Source organism: Lepisma saccharinum, chromosome 12, assembly GCF_977018435.1.
Source record: "Lepisma saccharinum chromosome 12, izLepSacc3.1, whole genome shotgun sequence".
Lineage (NCBI taxonomy): Eukaryota > Metazoa > Arthropoda > Insecta > Zygentoma > Lepismatidae > Lepisma > Lepisma saccharinum.
The window spans coordinates 60,455,755-60,482,938 of record NC_139240.1 but is presented as its reverse complement, the minus strand read 5'-3'; the positions used below and the strand labels follow the sequence as shown (position 1 = coordinate 60,482,938).

Genomic DNA, 27,184 nt, shown 5'->3' with positions numbered 1-27,184 from the left:
TACATAAAGGACTCAACAACAGTAAATAATATAATCTCAGAAGTTATTTCTTTCTCCATGTATAAATTAACGAAAATTAATCATTTATTGTGTTCCCTCATATTGTGTAGGGTTATTTTCTAAGAAACACTCTCCCAACTATATACCACATTCTGCTTTTCGTTCGGACATTTCTAATATTATTAAAATTATATTTTCATTTCTTTGCTGGATAAAAATGGAGGATTTCTTATCAAATAAATATTTTTAGAAATATTTTCGAAACTTTATTACATTTATAAAACATAGCTAATCATAAAAGAAATTTGGATATCCGTGTTTGGTGACTCCCTTCCACTGCATTATCATCATTTGAGAACAATATGCTTTTTTCAATTAATTCGTATTTTTTATATAAATTATTTAGAACGACCCAATGTTCTGGGCCGACTTTCGTGGCGGAGTGGTTCGCACAGGCCGATACGACACCAGGGCTCCCGAAGTCGAATCCCAGCCTCGTTCAGCTTCACTGGCAACGCAGAGAACGATTGATGTACTGATACATTCCACGTAGCAGCTCCTGCACGGAACGGGCCATGCTGATGACTGAGACGCCAAGAAGGAAACCCAGGGACCCTCCGACGTCCGCCAGGAGCTGGGACCCGTCGTAGGCCCACACCTCCTCCAGCCTCTCCACGAAGTCAGAGGATATCCTGATGAAGACGTGGTTGTACAAACCTACCTTTCTCCCAATTCGATCCACAGTTGAGTAATCCATTACGATCCTCGTGGTGTAGCAGGGACGGGGACAGTTGCACAACGTGTAATAATTGCGCATAGCTTTAAAGTAAAAATTAATAAGTGTCCCGTACGAAAAAATGTCGTTGCATTCTGGATATCCGGAGACGGTCAACCAAGGCCCCGTGCATTTGCTGTTGTTGGCCACCCAGTTGTCGACGCAGTCAGATACACACTGGAAAACAATGGTAATGGGTTCAATAAAGGTTTTAATCTCCTCACTAAATATTTACATATAAAAAAAGAATGACACTACTATAGGCATGATTTTACAGCTCCCGCCGAGAAATATTCCGTCGCCTGCGGACCATTTTTGCCAAACGTATTATTTGTGTAAAAATGGCGATCGACTCTGCTGTTGCACCAGTCTATCAAAAGGACAAGCAAATACTTATGAATGATAAACCCTTAGAGGGCAAATGTTTTTCCTCTCGTACTCTGAAACACCTGCTGTCGTTTGCCTCTCCTTCTCCTTCGTTGTGAATGTTGCAACGAAGGGTTCAATTAAGGGATGTCCACAATATCCGGATAAAGGATATACGGATTTCAAATTATCCTATATCCGTTTCGTATGCAACGGATAATCAAAATATGCGAATAATAAGGATAATCCAAATGTCTGGACAACGCGCATGCACACACACACACACACACACACACACACACACACACACACACACACACACACACACACACACACACACACACACACACACACACAGACAGAGAGAGAGAGAGAGAATTCTAAATATATGTACACACGTGTGTGTGTGTGTGTGTGTGTGCTGGCATGCCTGTGCGTGCGTGTGTACCGTAATATTTATAAATACCTTCGTAACGCTGTAGTTCCTGTCCTCAATGCAGGGGTTCTGAGGGTAGTTCAGCGCTTGGACACTCTGCAGTCTGATGCTGATGGATACCTGTTCGTTCGCCACAATTCTCAAGCTGGTTTTCTGGATCCAATTAATGTCGTACTCTGAAAGGAGTAAGGCAACTTCAAGCAGTGAGTCGATTTCATATTGTTTTGGGAAAGGAGAAGGTTGACACGTTCTATAGTTACCGTGAAGTCAGAACTCAGTTACAGAACTGGTTGTGGTGGCAATGCATCAAGTTTGACTAACGTAGTGGAAGAGTATCGAAATCAGCCACCGCAAGTACCATTGGCAGTTCCATTATAACTGGCTGCTTTCACAGATGAAGAGCGAGCTCGCTGTATGTTTTGGCGCATTCATTTCCAACAAGATGCGCACCACCTCACTACTCACCGAAGCCCTGGATATCCTCAATAATCGATTTCCATGTCGATTGATAGCTCGAGGCAGGCCAATTGCATGGTCACATTGTTCACCTAATATGACACCCTTCGATATTTACTTTCCGGTTTCATTCTTCGAACTTGAAATCAGTTGTTGAGAATATCTAGGACTTTGGTAAGGTGGTGCGCCATCTCGTTGGAAGTGGATGCGGCCTTCAAACTAAAACAAACAGCGAGCTGGCTCTTGACCTGTGAAGGTAGCCACTTTTAATCGAACTGTCGCTGTCGTACTTGTTGGGGGAATTCGGTACTATTCCACGACGCCAGTCAAACTTGTATTTCCTTACAGAGTGACACTAAAACATGTTCTGTAATGTTTCCGAATCATGTTTTTATTCACTTACAAATTTGGAAAGTCCGTTTTGAAACTGAAAATGCTCTTTAAACTTGTTTTTACGATGTCTTGGAATAGAAAAACTGTCCCATCATAGAAAGAAAGTCATAGACAATGAACAAAAATATATTAGTGATTTCTATCTTTTGTTTATATCTCAAATGAGTATCAATATAAAAACTCTTGCCCACGATGAAAAAGAACACTACGAACAAATGCATCAACCTGATATATACAATGCGTTCATTTTGGCTCTGGGCCGAGTAGCTCGTCACATGGCACAGATGACGGCATTTTCGTCCCGTAACGTCCCTCTTATTTTAGCACATACCTTTAGCACGTAAGTAGTATAAAATATGATATTATAAACCCGAGAAATGATGAGCCCCCTCAGGCAGATTTGGCTACACTTAAAACTAGCTCAAGATGAGAATATGAGCTTATTGCTCAAGTGTAGTACTCTGTCTAATCCAAGATTTTTGTAAAAATGCCCTCGGAAATTTCCTGTGAAATGATGACCCCCCTTAGATTGATTTGCTACACTTACAAAAGGCACTTCTGTGAGATTGTTGTCCATAAGCTTGTCAAAAATATGCCCCTCTTGATATTGTTTTTGCTACACTTAAAATTAAGCCAAGATACACCCACCCACCCACATATACACCCACACATACCCCCCTCACACACACACACACACACATACACACACATACATACACACACATACATGTAATGCAAGAGCTATTGCATCATGTTGTGCAACAAATTATTATCCAATATTATGCAACAAATTATGATGCAAGAGCTATTGCATCATGCTGTGCAACAAATTATTATCCAATATTATGCAACAAATTATTAGGCATGTAAGTTTTCTAATTGCTTAATTATGACATAATGTGATGATGTGTTATATTCTGATTGGTTTATTGTTTCAGAAGTTTTAATCCGTGCTTAGGGTATATAAAGAGATTTTGCATTACATATCAGCCAGTATTGTGAGAGTGGCTGAGGAGTACAGATGTGTTGTTACAGTGCTTTTCATACTACAGGCCTGTTTGGTTTAATATATAACATTTCTTATTGTTCATATTAAATATATTTCTGGTATATTGAACAAAAGGGCTTATATTTTGTATAAAAAATCTGATATTTGTTACATCCAGCTTGTTTGTTGTAATCCACTCATATTTAGAGTCAGGCTTATATCTGTCCCAGCCTGTTATACAAAAATCAATACATAACACAGTGTTAGGTCATTGCCTTTCTAGGACATGCATGTCTGTGCAGGTATTTAAGCTAGGTCAGTGTAGATCAATATTTATTCTCTTTTTCCACTTGTAGGCTATTAGCTTTACAACCTGTCATAGTAAGCATAGAGTTTTGATTAAAACCCAAGAAATTTTATATAATAAACCGAGGATAAAAATTAATAATAATATTAATAATAATTAATAATATTAACATTAAATATATACAAGAAATATACAAAGCACACTGCTGAACCCAACTTATATTTTTTATTCAGTATAAAGTTTTGAATTGAAGCCCAGGAAATTTTATATAATAAACAACAACAAAAATGCCGAATCAAAAATATTGTAATCAATGCAATAAGAATATATCCAGCCCCAATTGGGCCAGGCACCAAAGGAATTGTGTTCTAGACAAATGCAGAACTCCCACTAAAATATGCCCTAAATGCCATAGAAAATATAGCATGGAATATTTCACTTATAAACATAAGGGTACTTGTTCTGTACAGTCATCAACATTGCCCCCACAACCATCTACATCTGGTCTGAAAAGGAAGCATCAAGCACCTGTTAATGCTAGAGCAGCAAAGCAGCCACGCTATGCACCACCCATCCATAGCAGTTTTAATGGCCAACTTAGGGATTACCGGTTTGTATCAGAGCCAAGATGTGGTATTAAGAATTTTTTGAACAGTATAAATCCTGATGTGCAGGCAATTCTAAATGCACAAAATGGCTCTTATAAGCTGTCTCTCAAATTGTTTACACAATATAAGAAACCAAATGGCACAAAATTTACACAGCCCCACATAACAGAAACTGTACCTGTATACTCAAATACAAATTCAGACAAAATAATAAGCAGTTTGATAGATCAATTGAATATTAAACACTCTGAATTTGCTGGAAAAGAGTCAGGATGGAGACTATGCGGATCTCCACACAAGCTTTATGTTAATATTTCTGAATTCAGTCCATTACAAGGATCTACATATTTGCCATTACCTGCCAATATTAAAAACAAAAGAGCCGTGGTTAACATAGAAAATAATGATGAGAAATGCTTTTTGTGGTGTATTTTAGCTGCTTTGTTTCCAGTTTTAAGGCATCCTGAGAGAATAAGTTATTATAAACAACATGAACATGATTTTGATGAAGCAATGGAGGGTTTAGAATATCCAATGTCTGTTCAGAATATTGATAAATTTGAAAAAAGGCCCGGGATATCAATGGTAAACAATTATCTATTAATGTATCTATTTGTTCCACTGGTCGTGGCAATTGCTTGATAGCACCTCTCAGAATCAGTACATTTGATGATGATTCTGCTGTTCCGATTGATCTGCTCTTAATTGAAGGGGATGGCACACACCATTACACTCTGATACATAATCTTGAAGCTCTAGTCAAAACACAACTAGACAAATCTAATAGAATATTTAAGTTGTGCAGAAGATGTTTAACTGTATTTGATGGTCAAAAAATAATGAATGGGGTTTGTAAAGAGAATGCAGAAATTGCTAAAAACAAGTTAATTGAACATTTAAAATACTGTGGCAACTATAAACCTGTTCATATGGTGATGCCTAATCCAAGTGAAAATGCCAAATTCAAAAAATTTGAAGCCTTGTTGGAACACCCAGCATATATAGTCTGTGATTTTGAATCAAATCTCAAACCTCGTGCGTTCTGCAGCCCAGAGCCTGATGAACCTTCAATTACACCATACCAGTTACATGAACCTTCTAGTTTTTATTATGTTGTTGTACAGGATGGTGTTGTTAGTAAAGAATATTTATACATGGGACCAGATGCCATCAAAGAATTTGCACATAGAATAGAAAATGAGTGCCATGACATAGCATCTAATGTCTTATTAAAATCAAAACCCATGTTGCCTTTAACAGAGAAAGAGATTGAAGATTTCATCAATGCAGAAAAATGCCCGGTATGTGATTCTGAATTTTCAGATACAAATATCAAGGTGCATCACCATTCTCATACAGATGGTAAATTCTTAATGGCCCTGTGTAATAGCTGTAATATTAAGATCCAGAGACCAAAATTTGTCCCCATATTTTGCCATGGTGCATCCAATTATGATTTCCATCATTTGATCAGGTACGAGGGGTTTGACAAGCAGAAATTAAATATTTTACCAGAAAATAATGAAAAATATATTGCTATTAGCAAAATAATTAAAGTTAATGGTGTTCCTATTCACTTAAGATTTCTTGATTCCTACAGAATTCTGTCTGCTAGCCTGGCTACACTGGCCACTCAATTATCTGATGATCAATTCAAAATCACATGTGCTTTGTTTCCAAATCAGGACCTGAAATTAATTAGGCGGAAGGGTGTATATCCATATGACTATGTTACAGATTTTTCTAAATTTGATGAGTGTGCTCTGCCACCACAACAAGAGTTTTACAGCAAAATCAGAGGATCTGGAATCACTGATGATGATTATCACCATGCCCAGTTGATGTGGAACAATTTAAAATGCAAGTCATTCGGTGATTATCACAAGGCATATTTAAAACTTGATGTGACCCTCTTAGCTGATATACTGCAGGCATTCAGAAAATCTTCCATGCAAAATTATAAACTGGATCCAATGTATTTTTACAGTGCGCCAGGCCTAGCATGGTCTGGAATCTTTTTGAACACTAAAATGCAATTGGATCTGATCCAAGATCAAGATATGTATCTGTTTATGGAGCAATGTATAAGAGGGGGCATGGTGCAATGCTCTCAGAGATATGCCAGATCTAATAACAAATATATTCCTGATTATGATCCAGCACTGCCATCAAATTATATACTGTATGTAGATGCCAACAGCCTCTATGGTTATGCTATGATGGATAAACTGCCATATGCAGGGCTTGAGTGGGTTGAAGATTTCAATATTGAAGATCTTAAGGATTTTGATGACAGTAACAATGGCCTATTCTTAGAGGTTGATCTGACAATTCCTGATAATTTACACAACACATTTTCTGATCTGCCCCCAATTCCTGAGGTTGAGTGCTCATCTGGCTCTAAACAGAAGAAATTGATGATGACTCTGGAGCCAAAACAGGGTTATGTCATATATTACAAAAACCTCCGGTTCCTGATGAATCATGGTGTTCAAGTGACCAAAGTTGGAAAAGTTTTGAGGTTCAGGCAATCAAGATGGTTGAAGCCATATATTGATACAAACACAGAGCTTCGAACATCTGCAATGAGCCAATTTGATAAGACCTTGTTTAAATTGATGGTAAATTCAGTGTATGGCAAAACAATTGAAAATGTCAGAAAACATATTGATGTTAAAATAATTACTGACCCCAGCCGGAGCAAAAAATTGATAGCAAAGCCCAACTTCAATTACAGAAGAATTTATGATGAGCATATGGCACTTTTTAATATGAAAGAAACAAAGATTAAGTTTGATAAGCCTATTTAAGTACGGGCTGTGATATTTGAATTGGCCAAATTACACATGTTAAAATTGTTTTATGATGTGTTGAAGCCTTTTTATAAGGATCGTGTAAAACTGATGTACATGGACACAGACAGTTTTGTTCTCGATATTCAAACAGAAGATGTTTATCAAGATATAACACAGCCTGAATTGTTTAAATATTTTGATACCAGTGAACATACAGAGATTCAACCCCACAACAAAAAGGTGCCTGGCAAGTTAAAAGATGAGACACTTGGTGATGTTATTGTGGCATTTGCTGGGTTAAGGGCCAAGATGTACAGTTTTGAAACATGTAGTGGTGTTGTTGCCAAAAAGGCCAAGGGCATTGGCAGAGTGACTGTAGACAAAGAGCTTGAATTTGAAGATTACAAAAATTGCCTCAAATCATGTAGCACAATCAGAACATCAGAAAATAGAATTCAGAGTGTGGATCACTAATTGACTACAAATATTGTAAGAAAAGTGGCTCTGGACCCACATGATGATAAGAGATGCATTTTATCATGTGGCATACATACTCTACCATGGGGTCATTGTTATTTGAAAAATGGCAATCAATCCCCAATTACAGAGCATGATTTGAAATAAATAAACATGCCTATGAACTTATTTGGGTTCAAAAAACAGGCTATTATGGACCTGCCAACACCACAACCCTCTTCTGATATAATATCTAAACTAAGTGCTTTGTTAATTATTCATCTGAACAGCATACTTACAGATGTTGATGATGAAACAGGTAAAACATTGTACATATTTAACAATAATTTAAATTATTACCAATTACCTGTAGGTTGTCAATTGCAATTTATTACAACCCCTGAGGGTAATGTCAAGATTTCAATAGGGAGAAATATTTATAGAATTAAGCACTCAAACATGATTTCTGGCACTGTATATACTGTTTCTGCTGGTGACTGCTTATATATTGAGGTCCCTGGATCCTATGACAAGCTTATACCTTTTTTTATAGAATTAAGAATTAGATACTCTATAATAAATAACCACTAAAAACAAAATGCCTAATGATATATTTGGCCATACAAGGCATGAAGATCACAGTGATGAGATTTTGATGCTTGATGTCAGAGTCAAGAAATTAAGAAGTGATTTACAAGCTTTACAAACCACACTCAATGCCAGTCTTCAACTAGAAATTACAAATTTACAATCACAATGCATGGACCCTCTTCTTAAAATTGATTCTGAACTCAAATTGCTGCTTCAAAAATATACTGACTTGGCCACATTAGATAATTTTCAAAGTTTAGAAGAGGCTGTAGCAGCTCTTCAAGCCAAATTTAAGACCCAGGCCACCAACTCTGAGCAATTGAAACAACAATTGGAAGAGCAGATAAATAATGTCCAGACACAGCTCCAAACAATTGTCAAAAGCATAAAATCACAAGAAGATTTTGATCTAGTGATTTCCACTCTAAAGGAACAGATTCAATCACTGGAGATACCTAATCTGGACCCCTTGAACAATGCCATAGCCGAGGTTAAAGAAAAAATTGAGACACTTGAAATTTTTATGATTAACTTGCCATCTTCTGATGCTTTGAGTGCAGTAACTCGGAGTGTTGCCAACATCAAGCTGCAACTTGAAACATATGAAGATTTTGGAAAAATTCAAAGTACCATAACCCATCTTGAGGGTACAATAGCAGCAATGCAAAGTGATTTGACAAATGTACAAGAATCTCTAGAATCCCGCCTGCCTGGTATTGTAGACACCCTTGTCAGTGTCCAGCAAGAGATCACAAAGCTTGAAAACCTCAACACTGAATCTGAGCTATCTCATTTTCATCATTTGATTGATGATATCCAAACAAAGCTTGAAATTTTACAACAATAAACACCTACTCAGGCAGATATAGCCCTGCTCCAAGATGCTATGCAAAGTGTGGCTGATGCTTCTGAATTAAACAATGTAAAATTGGCACTTGAATCTTTGCAAAATACTGTATCAAATCTGCCTACATCACAGGAACTTAAAAATATAAAGAGAGCAGTGAATCGCATATTGAAATCAGAAGATATCAAGAATATCCAGACAGAGATCAAACAACTTACTCAGAAAGTGGCCACTCTACCAACCAATCAACATATTAATGAACTGCATGCCCTGTTTGAGGATATTAGAAGACAAGTCCATGATCTTACTGCTCAAAATTCAAAATTGGCAGTTGTTGAAAATTTACAGCAAATTGTAGCTAATATCAAGCAACAGCTAGGGACCATGGAATCCAATGAAGCAAATGCTTTGTCTGTTTTTGCCACCCAGCTACAAGAAATTGTGCAACAATACAAAAAACTTGTTGTGGACATAAAAATCAAGCCAGGCCATGATGATGTTGTTAGGACCATCAATGAGCACCTTGAATCTGTAACAAGCCGATTGCTTACAGCAGAAAAAGAAATAACAGGCATAATCGAGAATCCTAAACATACAGTAATTCTTGAATTGTACAGTATCCCCAACAAAGAATATGATTCACCATTTACACCAGGTGGCAAAATATATATGCTGTCTCCTGCACAATTTTATTACCAGTTTTTTGTTGGGGGCACACTGAGACCAATCAAGATCAAATATTGGCTACAACCACAGGCACACCACTACCCTACCTTATCAATAACAAATGCTGATAACAAAGCAAAAATCACCAGTGTAGAATTAGAGGATTTTACAGATCCCAATACATTAGAAACATCTTATGCTGAAGATGATGGCTCTTTGGAATTTCATATACAAATAGGAGACAAATTATATTTAGAAAATCCTGTAGTATCAGCTGCTGAACACCCTATAGTTGCAATATTCTTGTTTTCATATTATGTCTAGACAAATTATTGTTGATGAATTACACAGACAAGCCAGACATAATTATAAGAGACTGCCAGTAGTTACAAAAGGCATAGATGATTTATGGCAGTGCGACTTGATTGAGATGGCAAGTGGACAGCTGAAAAACTTAGACAAAATCAACAAGGGCTACAAGTATCTACTCACTGTAATAGACACATTTTCAAAATTTGCCTGGGCTGTGCCACTCAAATCCAAGACTGGAAAATGTTGTTACAGAAGCCATCAGAACAATCATCAATCAGAGTGGAAGATCACCGCGCTATTTGCAAACAGATAATGGCAAAGAATTTTATAATTCTGTGTTCCAACAATTTATTAAAAGCCAGGCAATACAACATTACTCGAGTTACAGTGATCTCAAGGCCTCAATTGTAGAGAGATTCAACACAACCCTAAAAAATCTTATGTATAAACAATTCACCCTTCAAGGTAATTATAAATGGTTCAGTATCCTTCCAGAACTTCTACATAAATATAACAACTCGGTCCATTCCACAATCAACATGAAACCCTCTGAAGTAACTTCATCTGATGAGCAAAAATTGATCAGGACTGTTTATTATCCTAGATACCAGCCAACAACAAGAAAAGCCAAATACAAGGTAGGTGATCAAGTAAGAATCAGCAAATATAAGCACTTATTCAAAAGAGGCTTTACAAGAAACTGGAGCACTGAATTATTTACAGTGGTTCAAGTTAAACCTGGGACCCTTAACACATATATAATAAAAGACCACCGAGGAGAAATTCTCAAAGGCCGGTTCTATGAAGAAGAACTCAACAAAACTAAACAGCCTGACACATATCTCATAGAAAAAATCATCCGCAGAAAAAGCAACAAGTTATTTGTCAAATGGCTAGGACTTCCAGAACACAGCTGGATCGATGCAAACAAAGTGATAATATGAGCACCTGGGATGTTATAAAGAGCCTGCCAGAACCTGAACAGCAGATTAAGAGAAATGGCAAGTTGCTGCCTGAAAATATTAGATGTCTTATTGTTGGGCCATCGGCTTGTGGTAAAACTACACTAATGATTGATAATTTTTTATTTGCACCCAACTGGTTAGACTGGAAAAATAGGCACTTGTATGTCTTCTCTAAGAGCTTGGAACAATTAAAATATCAGCAACTGATGAAGCTATATGATGGATTGGATATAGCCACTTTTGAACCAGATGTTAAGCCACTCCATGAATGTCTCGATAATTCTGTTGTTGTGTTTGATGACATTATACTGGATAATCAAAACAAGGTTAGAAATTTCTTTACACAGGGCCGACACAAAAACATTGATTGCTTCTACCTGGCACAGACTTTTTCTAAAATTCCGAAGCAGCTGATCCGAGACAACATCAATTTTATATGTGTGTTTCATCAAGATCATACCAACCTCAAACACATACATGATGAATATGTAGGTGGGGACTTGAGCTACAATGATTTTTCCAAGTTTTGCAGTAGGTGCTGGAACCAGGACAGCTATGGGTTTGTCACAATTGATATGACAAGAAAACCCAATAGTGGCAAATACAGAAATAAAATCAACAATTTTCTAGACATTGAAACATATATAAATAACCATGAAAAGGCCAATCATTGATGATCTTAAATTAAGAGATTATCTTGTAAAAAGATTTAAGGGATGGAAATCAGAGAACCGAGGAATTTATGAAAAACACAAGCAAACAGAACAGCCTATTATTGATGCTATTAGTGAATTAGGTAAAAATATCAAAACTGTTACAGAGCAAAATCAAAATTTGATCACAGAGCTTGTACCTGTAGCTGCAAGAAACATATTAGATTACCCAATCACCCCACTTTCTAGAATTCATACACCTAGTCCTGTTGCTCCTCGAAGAATTGAGGCTAGTCTGGATCCTATTGAATTGGGTCTTCTTGCTCAAAAATATTTAAGCACACCTAAAGACAACAAAGATGAGGTTTTTCGCTTATATGCTGACACAGAGCGTGATGGTAGCATCATACATAGAATTGGCAATTTCAGAGTAACATTTATGGGAGATGATATAATTGTATATTCAGAATCTCATCTTGGAGAAAGAGGTGCTTTTGTTAAGTATCTTGGCACACCTGGATTGTGGGAACTGATGACTAGGAAAAGGCCTGGCAGCTATACAGATCAAGATTATGAGCATTACAAGGAAATATTAATAAAATCAGATGCTCTATACCAGAACAATGATCCCACACAAAAAAGAGTCAAGTCTAGCAGTGGAGCAAAATACAACAATTTAATCAAGCCCATATGGTCACAGATCAAGACTGGTAGTGGAATCAAACATTACAACACCCTGCCTAAAGAATTTGTGTGGGTTGATGATGTCAGGAAACTTGTAGATAGGTTATTGGTGATAGCTGGGGAGGAAAATGCTGGCAACCACAATTTTTACAATGAAAAGGTTGGAATTATGGACATGATAAGCACCAAATTGTCTAATTTTATAGTGAATGACACTAAGGGGATTGGATATCTTATAAAAATTATTAATACTCTACCACCTAAATTTTGGAATATTTCTGAGGGTCGGGGGTTGGTTAATGACATTATAAACAAGCTGCCATTTGAACTACACATTCCAGGCTATCAGTATTGTGGTCCCGGTACAAAATTGGACCATAGATTAAACAGAGGGGATCCTGGTGTTAATCCCCTAGATGCTGCTTGCAGAGACCATGACATAGCATACAACACACATTCTGATCTTGACAAGAGACATGTTGCAGACAAGAAATTAGAAGAGGCTGCATTTGGTAGATTTGTAAGCAAAGATGCTTCTTTGAGTGAGAGAATAGCAGCATTGGGGACCACCATAGCTATTAACACCAAACAAAAACTGGGGTGGGGGTTGTGAATATGTATATATAATAAACCTACAATGAAGGCCAAGGGTGTTATGTATCAAATACCTTATGCAGGTCTTAAATCTCTTAAAACTATTGATAGTCTTTTAACCAAAAAGCAGCGCAAGAAAAAAAGCTCTTGTCTTGCAAAGGGCCATGGTATGAAATTGTTGCTTAGTACCCCCCAATTAAAAAAATTACAACAATCTAGAAAAAAATCACATGTGGGTGGATTTATATTTACTATCCCGGCCATCTTAGCAGCACTTGGGGCTGTTGGGATCTTGGCTGGGGGATCAGCTGCCATAGCAAAAACAGTAATAGATGCCAAAAAAATTAAGGCAGAATTAGATGAATTGAAGCGCCATAACCTGGCCATAGAGAAACAAGGCAAAGGTGTTAAGAGAGCCATGAATAAGTTTTAAAAAAAACAAGAGCCGCTTACAAACCAAGATATTGAAGCCTTAATCAAGCCACTGGGCATCAAACATTTTAGAGGTGTGTACATGTCTGATTCTTTACCAGAACAACCACTCAACAAAGAGTGTGGCATTGTTAATTTGGATAAGTACAAAAATCAGGGCACTCACTGGATCTGTTATCTTAAATATTTAAAAGATGAAGCATTTGTGTTTGATTCATTTGGAGGTGTTCCACCTGAAAATTTAATAAAATATCTAAATTCAGCTAATCTTTATTACAATAATGCCCGTGTTCAAAATTTCAAAGATGTTAATTGTGGACATTTGTGTTTATCTGTTCTTAGATATATGTCTCAAATAAATAAACCATCAATTGAAGATTTTCAAAAAGCCTTGTGGTATTTAAAACATCATGGGGGTATTCCATCTCACCAGCCAAAATTCAATATTGAAACTTAGATTACATGATGACATAGTATATCCCAAAACAATAGCTCTCAGAGCATTTTATGGCATGTACTTGATCCCTAATATTACACACCACAACAACACAATTGCAGTTGGTAATCAAAAAATTGTCATCACTCCAGGGCAGTATAATCTATCTACTCTAAATGCTCAGCTACCCAGAGGTATAATATTAACTCAAAATTCTGTCACTCACAGAGTAGAGATTGTATCTGCTACAGAAACAGTGGATCTGGGTACTATAGGAGAGCTGTTAGGCTTTGAGAACAACACAAAACTTGAACCAGCCATCAAACACACTGCTATTAATATACCTAAATTCTTAGCCATAGAGACTCTGAATATTCACTGTAATGTGGCCGAGGGTATGATCACCAAATCAAATGGCATAGGCACTCACAAACAAACTGGCATCATTGCAACATTCAAACCTAACTCTGAATTCATGGAGCCCATCATCTACACTCCATCCCCAACATTATATTTTCCTGTGTGCCATAATAGAATAGATTACATTGAGTTGATGGTCACTAATGAAAAAGAAGAATTAGTTGATTTTGCTGGAGCCACAACAACTGCAATCATAGAGATTAATATTTAAATAAAAATACATACCAAAAAAAATGGAAAATATTGAGATTTATGAGCTACAATCATTCCCCCCAAACAGGAGGATCTTTGCAAATTTAAATCAACCCAACACAGAGATTGAGCTTGATCTTGATGTAGGGGATGGCTTTATACACCCCCACAGAGCAGATCTATACATCAAATTTGATGTTGTAAAGCTCGATGGTACAGATTATCCGGCAAATTCAAACATAAGATTGGTGGATAATTTTGTGCCACATCTGTTCTCTGAAATTGAGATCAGAAAACATGGTGTTGTTATAAACAGAGTGGATTATCCCGGAATTACCTCCACAGCTTTGGCCACACTAAAATTATCCAAAACCGAGGCTTCTTACTACAAAATAGGTGGATTTGAGGCTGGTGATAAAATTATATCTAAAAGCCACACTGTACTGTTCCCCATGCGCCTATTGCCAGGATTCTTCTCAGATTACAAAGATATTATGTGGAAGGGTGGTTTAAGAATCACATTTAGAAGAGCTGCCAATGATAATAATGCTTTGATGAGGTACAGTACATTAAACTCTACAGGGGAAGCTCTGCCTAATACCCTACCTGATGAGGGCAAGTGCCTTATTCAGACTATGGAGCTAAGAATCCCGGTTGTTGAATATGAAGCCAGTTATGCTCTTAAATACAAAGCAGATATAATAAAAAATCCACAGGTTCCTTTACAATTTTATACATATCAATGTGTACAGAAGCCCGCCACTGGTACCTATTATGAGTTTGATGCTACAAATTCATTCTCCAGTATACAATATGACATGCCAGATTTTGTGGTGGTACTGTTTCAGACTGGAAGACACAATAATCAGGAAAAAAATTCAAGTAAATTTGATAACTGCAACATCAAGAACATTTATCTTAAAAATGGCAGAAATGAGGTATTTCCTAGAGAAAATTATAATTTAGACATGTCCAAGGATGATTACCTTAAATTATACGAGGCATTTACAGCATACAAAAGGGTCACTACTGGCAATACCGACATGTATTACACACCAGATGAATTCAAAGCACAGAGACCCATGTTTGTCATCAACACTTCAAAAAGAAAACAAGTTGTGGTTAATGACAGGACAAACATTAAAATTATCTGTGAATTCCACGATACACTCCCTGATGACACGTATCTAGTCTTATTCTTATAGGTGAAAAATCATATGTTTATGATGTAAGAAATGAGAGAGTCACAGAGCAATTCTAGAAGAATTACATTATCTTAATACTAGATATACAAGTTGAGCCTGGTGCCCAATTGAACTTAAACCGGAAGTGGACCGGAAGTAAATATGTGTGTGTCTGTGTGTGTGTGTGTGAGGGGGGGGTGAGGGGGGTATGTGTGGGTGTAGATGTGGGTGCGTGTGGATGAGGGTGGCTTAGTTTTAAGTGTATCCAAAAAAAATATCAAGAGGGGCTTATTTTTAACAAGCTTATGGACAAAAATCTCACAGAAGTGCCTTTTGTAAGTGTAGGCAAATCAATCTGAGGGGGGTCATCATTTCACAGGAAATTCCCGAGGGCATTTTTACAAGAATCTTGGATTAGACGGAGTACCACACTTGAGCAATAAGCTCATATGCTCATCTTGAGCTAGTTTTAAGTGTAGCCAAATCTGCCTGAGGGGGCTCATCATTTCTCGGGTTTATAATATCATATTTTATACTACTCACGTAGACAATTATGTTTATATTGCATAACGAGTACTAAACTGTGTTATAAGAGTTGTTCAAAGTTGTTCACGCTCTATCTCGGCAGAGAGCCAAAACGAACGCACTCTGCAAGCTAGCATCCACACAATTACAAAAATATTCAACAGAGGGAATATTTCATAAGAACAATGTGCTAGTTTTCATTTGTCAGCACATGATACTACGTACCAGTCCAAGGTTCCTTCTGATCATGTATATTGATGATCAAGCCTGGATTTTCGTCCAAATTGTTGTAGCGTCCCGTCACCATGTCGAAACTATAACCTCTTCTTGCTGTCCGGTTTGTGGACAAGGTACCACATCTTCCGTTTGTCAAGTACATTCTACTATCCTCGTGAATTTCATCTCCTGTTGAAGAGATTATTATTTTATATATATATATATATATATATATATATATATATATATATATATATATATATATATATATATATATAGCGTGTCATTTTAATGGCGCCCACGGACCACAAAAACAACGTATGGAGGATATAAAACAAACAACTATTCTCAGTAACATTTTTCTTGTTGGTTCGTCGTTTCGGCGCTACAGCGTTCAAAAAAGCCCGTTTTGCCGCCTGAATGTTGGCAGCCACAAACAACATTTAATCGCATCTGTGACGTCATTTCCTGCGGCAAAACAGTGCACGGCAGCGTTGCAAGGAACACACAAATTTTTGGGAAAATGGCAGACTACCAACAAAAACATGAGCTGTAAAACAAGGATAGGAACGCGTTCAGTAGACCGAACATGTAGAGAAACAGCCTACCAGCCAGAAGACCAGCAATCATCCAAGGGGAAGGGGGAAGTGAACCAAAGACACGAAAAACAAAGTATTTAAAATGAAGTGACAATATCGAATTTTGTCTCTTAAGGTGCGGTATCGTTTGTGCGATGGTCGCATGCGAAGACTGCATGCAGTCGCTGCACACATACACGTCAAATGGAATTCCCCCCGGAGTTGTTTCGTTTGTGCGTCGAACGCTAGAGAACGCATGCGGCTGCTGCAACGGCTCCTCTGGGAGCAGTCAGCCTGCAGCGATCGCATGCGGCTGCTGAAACGACTCCTCTGGGAGCAGTCAGCCTGCAGCGATCGCATGCGGCTGCTGAAACGACTCCTCTGGAAGCAGTCAGCCTGCAGGCGATCGCGTGCGGCTGCTGAAACGACTCCACTGGGAGCAGTCAGCCTGCAGCGATCGCATGCGGCTGCTTCAACGACTCCTCTGGAAGAAGTCAGCCTGCAGCGATCGCATGCGGCTGCTGAAGCGACTCCTCTGGGAGCAGTCAGCCTGCAGTGATCGCATGCGGCTTCTGAAACGACTCCTCTGGGAGCAGTCAGCCTGCAGCGATCGCATGCGGCTTCTGAAACGACTCCTCTGGGAGCAGTCAGCCTGCAGCGATCGCATGCGGCTTCTGAAACGACTCCTCTGGGAGCAGTCAGCCTGCAGCGATCGTATGCGGCTGCTGAAACGACTCCTCTGGGAGCAGTTAGCTTGCAGGGATCGCATGCGGCTGCTGAAACGACTCTTCTGGAAGCAGTCAGCCTGCAGGCGATCGCATGCGGCTGCTGAAACGACTCCACTGGGAGCAGTCAGGCTGCAGCGATCGCATGCGGCTGTTGAAACGACTCCTCTGGGAGCAGTCAGCCTGCAGCGATCGCATGAGGCTGCTGAAACGACTCCTCTGGGAGCAGTCAGCCTGCAGCGATCGCATGCGGCTGTTGAAACGACTCCTCTGGGAGCAGTCAGCCTGTAGCGATCGCATGCGGCTGCTGAAACGACTCCTCTGGGAGCAGTCAGCCTGCAGCGATCGCATGCGGCTGCTGAAACGACTCCTCTGGGAGCAGTCAGCCTGCAGCGATCGCATGCGTTCCAGTAGGTTCTCGTGTTTCTCGATTGCGCAACTTGTGTTTATTGCTTGGATGAATAAGTTTCAGGGAAGAGGATGATTCAAAACTCGTAGAACTGGACCACTGATTGCAGTTTACAGGTTTTATTCGATGTGGTGCTGAGGAATAATATTTGGAAAAACATAGTACCCTCACATCTGGAGAATAGAACACGTGAATAGCAACTGCAAGCACTTCAATTAGTGACCATGACAGAATTTTCTCAGTCTACGAAAAGTATTATTTTAACACATTTTTACATATTTCTGTGATTTATCTACATATTTCGCAAGCTTTGGCTACATAAAAATCCGGGCCTTCGAATGATTGTTGATCGACGAGAAGATGAGGTAGACTTATTTTACAAGAGTCTGGCAATGTCGGTGAAAATATTTGCCACGGCAAAACTGAAATCCCTACAAATAGTGACGGAACTGAGAAATCAAGCCACAAATGAGACGCTGAGTGTGGAGAATATTGTGTTTATATCAGAATCCACAAATTTTATTTAAATATTCAGGAAATATTGATAAATGGTATCAATAAAACATTCGTATCTGTTTGATGATTGTATTCATCCAATTTTTACAACCCACTACAATAGTACTAAATATTGATTGTAAACACGAATTTTTCTTACTGTTTTTGAAAGTGATTTTCGTACGATACAAAGTCTGACATGCCACGAGAAACGATGGAGTTTTGATTGTGCATATGATATTCGTGATATTAGTGGTGTAATAGTGTGCTTGTGCATTTGATCGTGTAGTAATTTGAAATACATACATACGGACATATCAAGCATAGTGCATTATTTAGCGCTTCGGTTAGGTTAGGTTAGGTTAGGTTAGGTTAGGTTGTGGTGAAATCAGGGTTTAGATCATAGCTCGAGGCAATCATCAGGAACGAATGGTCGATACACCATGTAAAGGAACGACTAATGTATTTAATAGAAGATAAAACATGTAGTGTAAACCCGCCTGCAACGATCCTAACCTACGATATTGATATACAAGGTCCATATGTGATACTTCTGGACGACAGTGTAGGCAAGAACGAAAAATATTTATCTGCTGGTAGTGTGGGCAACTTTTTAAGGAAACGAGAAGTTATAGTACACTTGGTAGAACAATGAGGACGAAGTCGGGTAAGGTTGACTTATAAATCTTCCCATATGGGAAATGTATTTGAAGATAAGCGGATCCTACTTTCCTTCCTCCAAAGAGAAGGATTAGTATTTGGAATAGATCACGACATCTCTGAACAAGATATTCTGGAGGGTCTTGAAAGTTCGATCAAGGCTCTTGCAGTTAAAATAATGAGGAAAAAATTTGGCGGGAAGACGGTTCGTTCATTTCGGTCTCTACCAAACTTATTTGTATTACCTTCCGTGGCAATATAGTGCCCAACAGAGTCATTATAGACAAGATAACTTACAAAGTAAATCCGAGGAAACGTTTGGTACAACAGTGTCGAAAGTGCTTTAGATTTTTCCATCGTCATTCTACATGCAAGTCTAAACACAAGTGCGCCACATGCGGCACTGATAAACACGAGGGCGACTGTGAATTAGGCGTCAAATGCATCAACTGTAAACTACCTCATTCTGCCTTAGATTGTAATTGCACTCATTGGCGCTTCCAATCGACTGTACAAACTCTGATGGCTGACCAGTACATTTCATATCATGAAGCTAAACAGAAAGTGCAAGGTACTTCCCACTTGTGAGGAAATATTACACCCCCACAATAATGAGAAATAGTTTCCACCTTTGCCATCTATAAGGTTGAGATTATATGCTTCTGGTAGAAATATAATCACACCACATTCGACTCAGATTACCAACAAATATCAACCCCTCTATAATCTTCCAGATACAAGAGTCGAAGGGATTGAGGAAAACGTATTACATACTTTCAGAATCACACAACCAGACAATACAACTTAACAGGACACTTCCTTCCAAAAGAAAAGTTGGACATACAAAATCTCAGAATCCGAAACATCGAAGTCAAAAACCAAAAACAATGTTTAAAAATGGAGGAACAGAACTTCGAAACCATTCTAATACTTCTTCTTCAGACTCTGAAAATGCAACGTCTGAACCCATAGGATCCAAGACATTCCCAGTTCGAAATCTACCTACTTTTGGACATCATTATCAGACTTCCTCTAGTTACAGTAAATGTAGTTCCTCTAGTTTGATAAATGAATATCATCCTCACATACTTTGTCTACAGGACGTCAGCGGTGTAATTAATGAAACCTACCAAATTAAACATTTTATAACCTATATGGCAATCCCACAACATATCGTGGTTCGGGAATCTATATGCATGAAACGATACATCATTCGGAAATAGATATTCCTTACTCTGTTAATCTTATGCACAAATACCATGTAGAAATAGTAGCAATCCGCGTCAAATTATTTTCTCGTGAATTCTCCATCATTTCTTTATGCATCCCATCCCATTACAGTTCTCAAAGAAAACTATTCTTGATTTACAAGATCTCCTCAAAATAATACCTGGATCTTTCATAATTGTAGGAGATTTTAATGGATATCATCCCACTTGAGGAGATTCTCATACAGACCGACTAGGAATATCTATAGACATATGGATAAACAATAATCAGTTAATAACATAAAATGAAGGCACGCCTACGCATCTCCCCTTATGCATTGATCTTACACTCATGTCCGCCAATTTTTATCCAGCTTATACTTGGATTAAGGAACAAGACTTATGTGGTAGAGATCATTACTCTATTATACTTACTGATTCCCGCACCTCTTGGATTCACAAGCCTTCGACACATAGATATAAGACTCTAATGAAGGGCTGGATTAATTCTTCTATAAAATGGAGTTCATGCAAGACAACATTTACACTAATGAAAGAAACGTTATCACTTCAAGACAAGGATATGATCACATATCCCGTGTTTCTACAGGTGATTACTTATTCAATATAAATGAATGCGATCCGATCATCATATCGCCAGCAACAACAGTACCACTCGATTCACTGGTGGACTTGTGAATGTGATCTCGTGAAACGTCAAAAACGGTCTCAACTAAAAAAATACATTTTTCGAATTGAATTGAATTTATTCCAAATAGTACGAATGCTACCCGATCAATTCAGCGAGTTAGAAAAAAAAAATTCCATGCTTCCCGTTTCGCGTGTATATATATTTTCGTTGCTCTCGCTTGTAGCCGTTTTAGTTCTAAACGGTCTTCTAATGTGAAGTCGGGCGGTATGGGCCAAATAATGACATGATTTTATTTCAGGGGCCGATGCCAAAGTTTAAGAAGAAGCCTGCAGGTGAAAGCCATGGAGAATGGTCTGCCGATGACATGAAATTAGAGAACAAAATATCGCTCCGGACCTAGGCAGAATAGCATAATGTACCAAGAACGACTTTACGCAGAAAACGTCATAGTGTTAAAACTAAACCACAGGTAGACTGAAACCTCAACCGGGTGGTTTTATACCAAGTTACAAAAAAATGTACAAGAACAAGCTGGTCACGCATATGAAAAACTTGGATGCCATTGTCGAGAAATGAATTCTTAACACACTCCTTTGATTTAGCAGAAAGTTCGAAACTGCCACACAAATTCAATAAAGAAAAAAAAATCAGGTAAAGATTTATATTTAGCGTTCATGAAGAGGCATCCTGAAATAGCCTATCGAAAACCTGAGTCCACTAGCCTAATGCGGGCAGTATGCTTTAATAAATAATAATTAAAAGTTAAAACACTGTATTACCAACTATGTAAACTATTAAGTGAATAAAATAAACAATTTAGTGCTCAAAAACATGTTTCGTTTCACTTAATTCCTCTTTTTAAATTGTGGTCCATATTACCCGACACTGAGAAGTTTATCATAAATTCAGATCTAAATTGTCACTAATCTTTTATTTCACAAATAAAAATTATTTTTTAAAGTATGTATGTAAAACCAATGCTTCAAAAAATTGTATTGTATAATTTTACATGATTCTCTTGGATTTTTATAAATTTTATATGATATTTTCCTTAAGAGGGCCATACTGCCCGCCATTCCCCTACATTAAATTACGTGTTTCCTTTGGAATTTTCAGTTTTTCATTTCTATTTTGCCAACTGTTCAGAGTGCCACAGACAACGAGTATCAGAAGGACGAAGTGGATAGACTAAATTGTAGATGCCAACTTGGCAACGAGATTTGCAAATTTTTGATATGTAGGCTGAGACAAAATTAGATATTACCACTTCCTTTTGAATACCTTGTTCTTCTACCATTATTCGCCTCGTTGGTTCACTTCCTGTTGGGTTACAGAACGTGTTTTCTCGCTACGTTTTACAGTACATAATGTGGCTGATTGTAGCTATATCATTTTTCACAAAATATGTGTGTTCCTGGCAACCCTGGAACGCATCGCTCCACGATAGGAAATGATGTTTCAAATCTTAGACTATAGAAGGATATAGAGAGAGAGCGTAGCGTGTGTGACGTCAGCTTTCGGCGGCCGTCATGTGGAGATGTGCCTGTCGAGTCCATTTGTTAACATTCAGCAAGAGGGAATTTCGTCGAGAAAAATAAGGATGTTTGTTATGTTTCTTTATATTGTAATCGTCAGAAACAATAACACGAAGTTATTAGTAACTAGTTTTGACAAAAAAAAAAAACAGAGAAATCTAGACCTTTTTATGTACTGGGGGGTGTTCACCAGAAAGAGTTTAATGAAATATCAATAGAATCCAAATAGGACTTGCATTATAACTCCTACACTCGTAAATGCATCACAAAAAATTATTATATAAAAATATGAGCTATGTACAAAGGTTTAACACGATTTAATAACAATTTACGCCACCTCAATAAGTAAGCCTAAGTTGAGATATAGGTAGACCGAAACATCAGGCGATACGCGACACTCGATAAGCAACAAAATACATGAGCCCGTTCATTCAATGGAAGCATTCAGACCGAAGCGACAGGCGACAAGCTATAAGTGTCTTTTGGCAACCGACTCTCAGAAACGAATGCAATTTTTTAAACCGAAGCGACACGACTAACTGAATATTTTGCTTTGGTGAGAATTCACACCGAAGCGACACGTGTCGCTTGGGAACGAGCTAATTAACAGAAACGTTTCACACCATAGAGACGTGACAGGTCGCACTAGGCTGCCTCCGATGAAATCCTTAAGCTACACATGCCGCGTGTCACATTTCAGTGTAAAATCTCCCTAAAAGCAAGCATTCACCGCGCATGCGCTACAAAGAGACCGAGCCGACACGATAAACGCTATTGGGAAAACGGACCAGTCTGACACATGCAGCTTGCTGTGTTGCTTGGGTTCGAAAAGTTGATTTCTGAGGGTTCGCTTCCAAGTGGCACGTGTGGCTTGTCGCTTCGGTCTGAATAGAGACATTTCATACGTAAACAACAAGCGATACTTGCCGCTTTGAGGATTTCACCAATGCAGGCTTGTGCGGGCTGTCTTGCCGCTAAGGCAGGTGTAAACGTTGACTGGCTCGTTCCGACGCGACATGAGTTCCGTGTACATTAGATCTGAAAACTCTATTATTTGAGGCGACAAGCGACACGGGCTCCTTCACTCTGAAGAAAAAAAATAACTGTCCATACGCCACCAATAGACCGAGGCGACACGATGGGCAGTATTAAGAAAATGGCCCAGTCCGAGTGACACGTGCAGCTTGGCTTGTCGCTTCGTTTCAGAAGCTCTCATTTATTTCTGATGGTTGGTTTCCAAACGACATGTCTGAAGTATCTCTTTGTTCGTTCAATGAATTTACATTCCACAAAGTTCTCAACACGTATAAACATTTGTAATAGTTACCTTTATGAAACGTGCGAACGATTTTCGCTATTGCGATATGTCACAATTTTGAATTTATAAATGTATACATACCGTTAATAATAATACACTAACAAAATCACAACAGAAATGCGTGTATAATAAACGTAAACATGTGTTTATCTGGGGACCTCTCAATTCCTTCTTTTCTTAAAAACATTTCTTGCCACTTCTATTGTTACATCCAAAAGCTGTGCAGGGAGACCTGTAGCTTTTTATTTAGCCTATTATCTACTCGCAGTGTCACTGAAATGTACATATAGTATGTACTATAAACGAACATTCCATGCTGAAATCCCTACTCCCACCACTGTATCAGCTGTAACTGTAGAACATCCCAAGATGGCGGTTTTACCTCACCCCCTTCCCCTCACGGCTTTATTCCCCCTCGCCCCGAAAACACGCTTAGGCTCTCTCTATACCCTTCCATACTCTAAGTTTCAAATGCAATCATATATTGAGTGTGCAAGCCCGCATTCAAGCGGCAAAAAGGCCTTCTTTGAACGAAATAATATGTTATATAAAAGCTGAAACTAATGTGTGTATTAATAATTGTAATGTCCCTTTAATTTCATGTGTAGTAAGTGATGCTTTCAATAAAAATAAATTAACTTCATTTGTTGCTCTGAAGCAAAAATTGCTATTAACAATAATCACCTAGAGATCTTCGCTTGTATGCATACGCCACTCCTTCATAAATATCCCTCGGTTTGTAAGTGGCTTCCTCCCAGAGATCCTTCAGGGATGTAATATTCGACCCATATACTACGGTGGCTATTGGTATAAGGTTGAATACCCAGTTGTATTTCTGGAAGAGAAGAAGGTAGGCCTTATTGCAGAAGTTCTGCAGAACGGACGAAATTTCATATTTTGTATCGCGTCCCCTGTAAGACAAATATATTAATGACGTGGATGAATATAAAGTGGAAAATGTATACAAATGTAAGAAGGAGGGAGGAGAAGAGGAGCAGGAAACCTGATACCTTTCTTACATTATGTCTGGGTATGGAGAGCAAACAAGCTGAGAGGGAAGAGTGAACATGATACACATTATACAGTACGACAAGAACTGTTCGTCCAGAGATTGCACTCTCCATGTTATGCAATACGACAAGGTGAGTTTGCCCATGTCCTACGCAGTACACTATCCATGCTACACATTATACAGTACATCAGGGGAGTTTGCCCACGGCTTACGCAGTACACTATCCATGCTACACGTAATACAGTGCGACAGGGAGAGTTTGCTTATAGTTCATTCACATGGTTGATGACAAAAAAAAACTTCTAGTATCTCAGTGCTTGTTGGGAAAGCATGCAGGGTGTATTCTATTATCAAGTTCACTTATTATAGTATGCTTTCACAATTATTCAACATAGTTTAGCAGTTACATACTTGTTATACTCAGTTTGTGCGCTATACCACCGCATTATGTCACTCTTCAGTGATCTCCATCACAAAGGAAGGAAAGAATCATGCATTTATATTTTCCATTAAAGTGACTTGAGAGAACTGAAGGGTTATAATGCATTTGGGACGTACATTCACACATAATAGCGGTGTAGTTGCAGCATTGCAGTACCCACTTCCATTTGGAATTACTCATCGCGAGAACATAAAAAATCCATACAACAGATGATGTGGTAGAACATACAATATCAAATACTAGTGTATTAGAAAATAAAATGGCAGGAGGACACAGAACAATAGCGTACATATGTACTGTTAAATCTACAACGCACGAAAATATATTACATAAGAAAATGTTACAACAATTGTGTCGAAATCACGGATTATAAGCTTACGTCGTACCCAGCTGTGAAGTCTGAATGCAAAGACTTTTCCCCGATTAGCTAATAGGTCACCAGTAAAAAAATATATGCTGTTTTGAGGACCAGTGTAGAATTACCTCAAGAACTTTCGTCTTGTATCCAGGGAAACGGCAGATGGTAACTGCTGGTTGCTGCAACTCATTGTTCACTTCCAATCTAGTGCTAACAGACACGTCGCCTTTGGTGAACTTCCTGTAGCAATGTTGCACCTGGAAGATAAGTCACTATGTAATCTCTTTGTCGTTTGCCTATTCTAAATAATTAAGAAGTAGCAGGGGCCCTTGATATATATATTACACAAATAATAATTTAATTTACCTATTAGCAATTAGCGTATGAAATATGACGTATGAATTCATATGAAGCCTATTTTTCCTACGATCAACAAGCATTCTTTGCAGTTTATATTATATCAAAATCTTTGTCACTTTTGAAAGGAAATATTCAAAATTTTAATATTAAAAACGATCTAGTTGATGAAAAATCCTATTTTCAAATTTCATGCATAACTATTAGTTTTCATGCAGCAATCGAGCCCATATTTTGTACGGAAAATCGTGCATACTTAAAATATATATTTCATTTACCCGATACTTGAAATTTTTCATCTTTATGCAGTTTTGGCATCATCCCTATGATCTTTGAAGATAGTAAATTTGTCAAACTGAAAATGTTTTTTCAGCAAAAATGTTATATTCTTTTATGTAATTTTCGTGTACTGTTGTTCATTAAAGAACATTTGTGGCAGATGCTGTACACAGCAAGATTCAAATCTTTTGCAGTGCTGAAAAATTACGTATGAGAAATGGAATAACCATTTTCTTGATTTTGTAAAATTTAATGTTCAGGTTGTAATTTGTATCAGAATTCGTGTTTTTATTGTTTCCAGTTTAACATCTATTTCTACATAAATCAAAAGAACAGTTCATGTTTGCCATAGAGTATGTAAATGCACATTAACATGCACATCACAATTTCTCATAATATGTGCTCGCACTTACCTGAATTATCACCACAACGAAGCATACCATGAGAACTAACCAGGTAGGGCCCAATACCATGACCTTTCTGGCAGCCTTCCTAACGATTCCTCTGGTATTTCGATTAGGATCCTCCATTCTAAGGTCTTTAATTGTGGTGACTATTATATTTTTACACACTGGGCTATCACCAATACGTTTGCTTCTGAAATATCGCATTTTCTGTTCAAATCGCGTCTTCGATCGACCTACGTTTTCCGTGCTGTTCATTTTCCAGACCATACTCATTCAGTGCCCCGAGTGTAAGAACTTTTCGTATTCATAAAAACTTAATACCATCTTCTGAATTTCTCATTCTTGTAACTAGAGTGCACACTCCATGAAAGAAAAATAATTTCAGAAATGGCACTCCACAAGTAGATAACATTTTTGCTCTTTTTCTTTGAATACAAAGGGAACATTGAAGG

General features: G+C 38.0%; 1 protein-coding gene across 1 annotated transcript; it reads right to left on the bottom strand.

Annotated features, from left to right (window-relative positions):
• Positions 1-293: 293 nt before the first annotated feature.
• On the bottom strand, positions 294-25,735 carry LOC145996502 (acid-sensing ion channel 1B-like). Its single transcript, XM_083133004.1, has 5 exons — positions 25,711-25,735; positions 24,562-24,712; positions 16,307-16,486; positions 1,608-1,753; positions 294-952 (listed from the first exon to the last, which is right to left on the bottom strand). Exons 3-5 carry the CDS (start codon positions 16,458-16,460, stop codon positions 506-508), a joined length of 747 nt encoding a protein of 248 aa, XP_082989130.1. The 5' UTR covers positions 16,461-16,486; positions 24,562-24,712; positions 25,711-25,735; the 3' UTR covers positions 294-505.
• Positions 25,736-27,184: the final 1,449 nt, after the last annotated feature.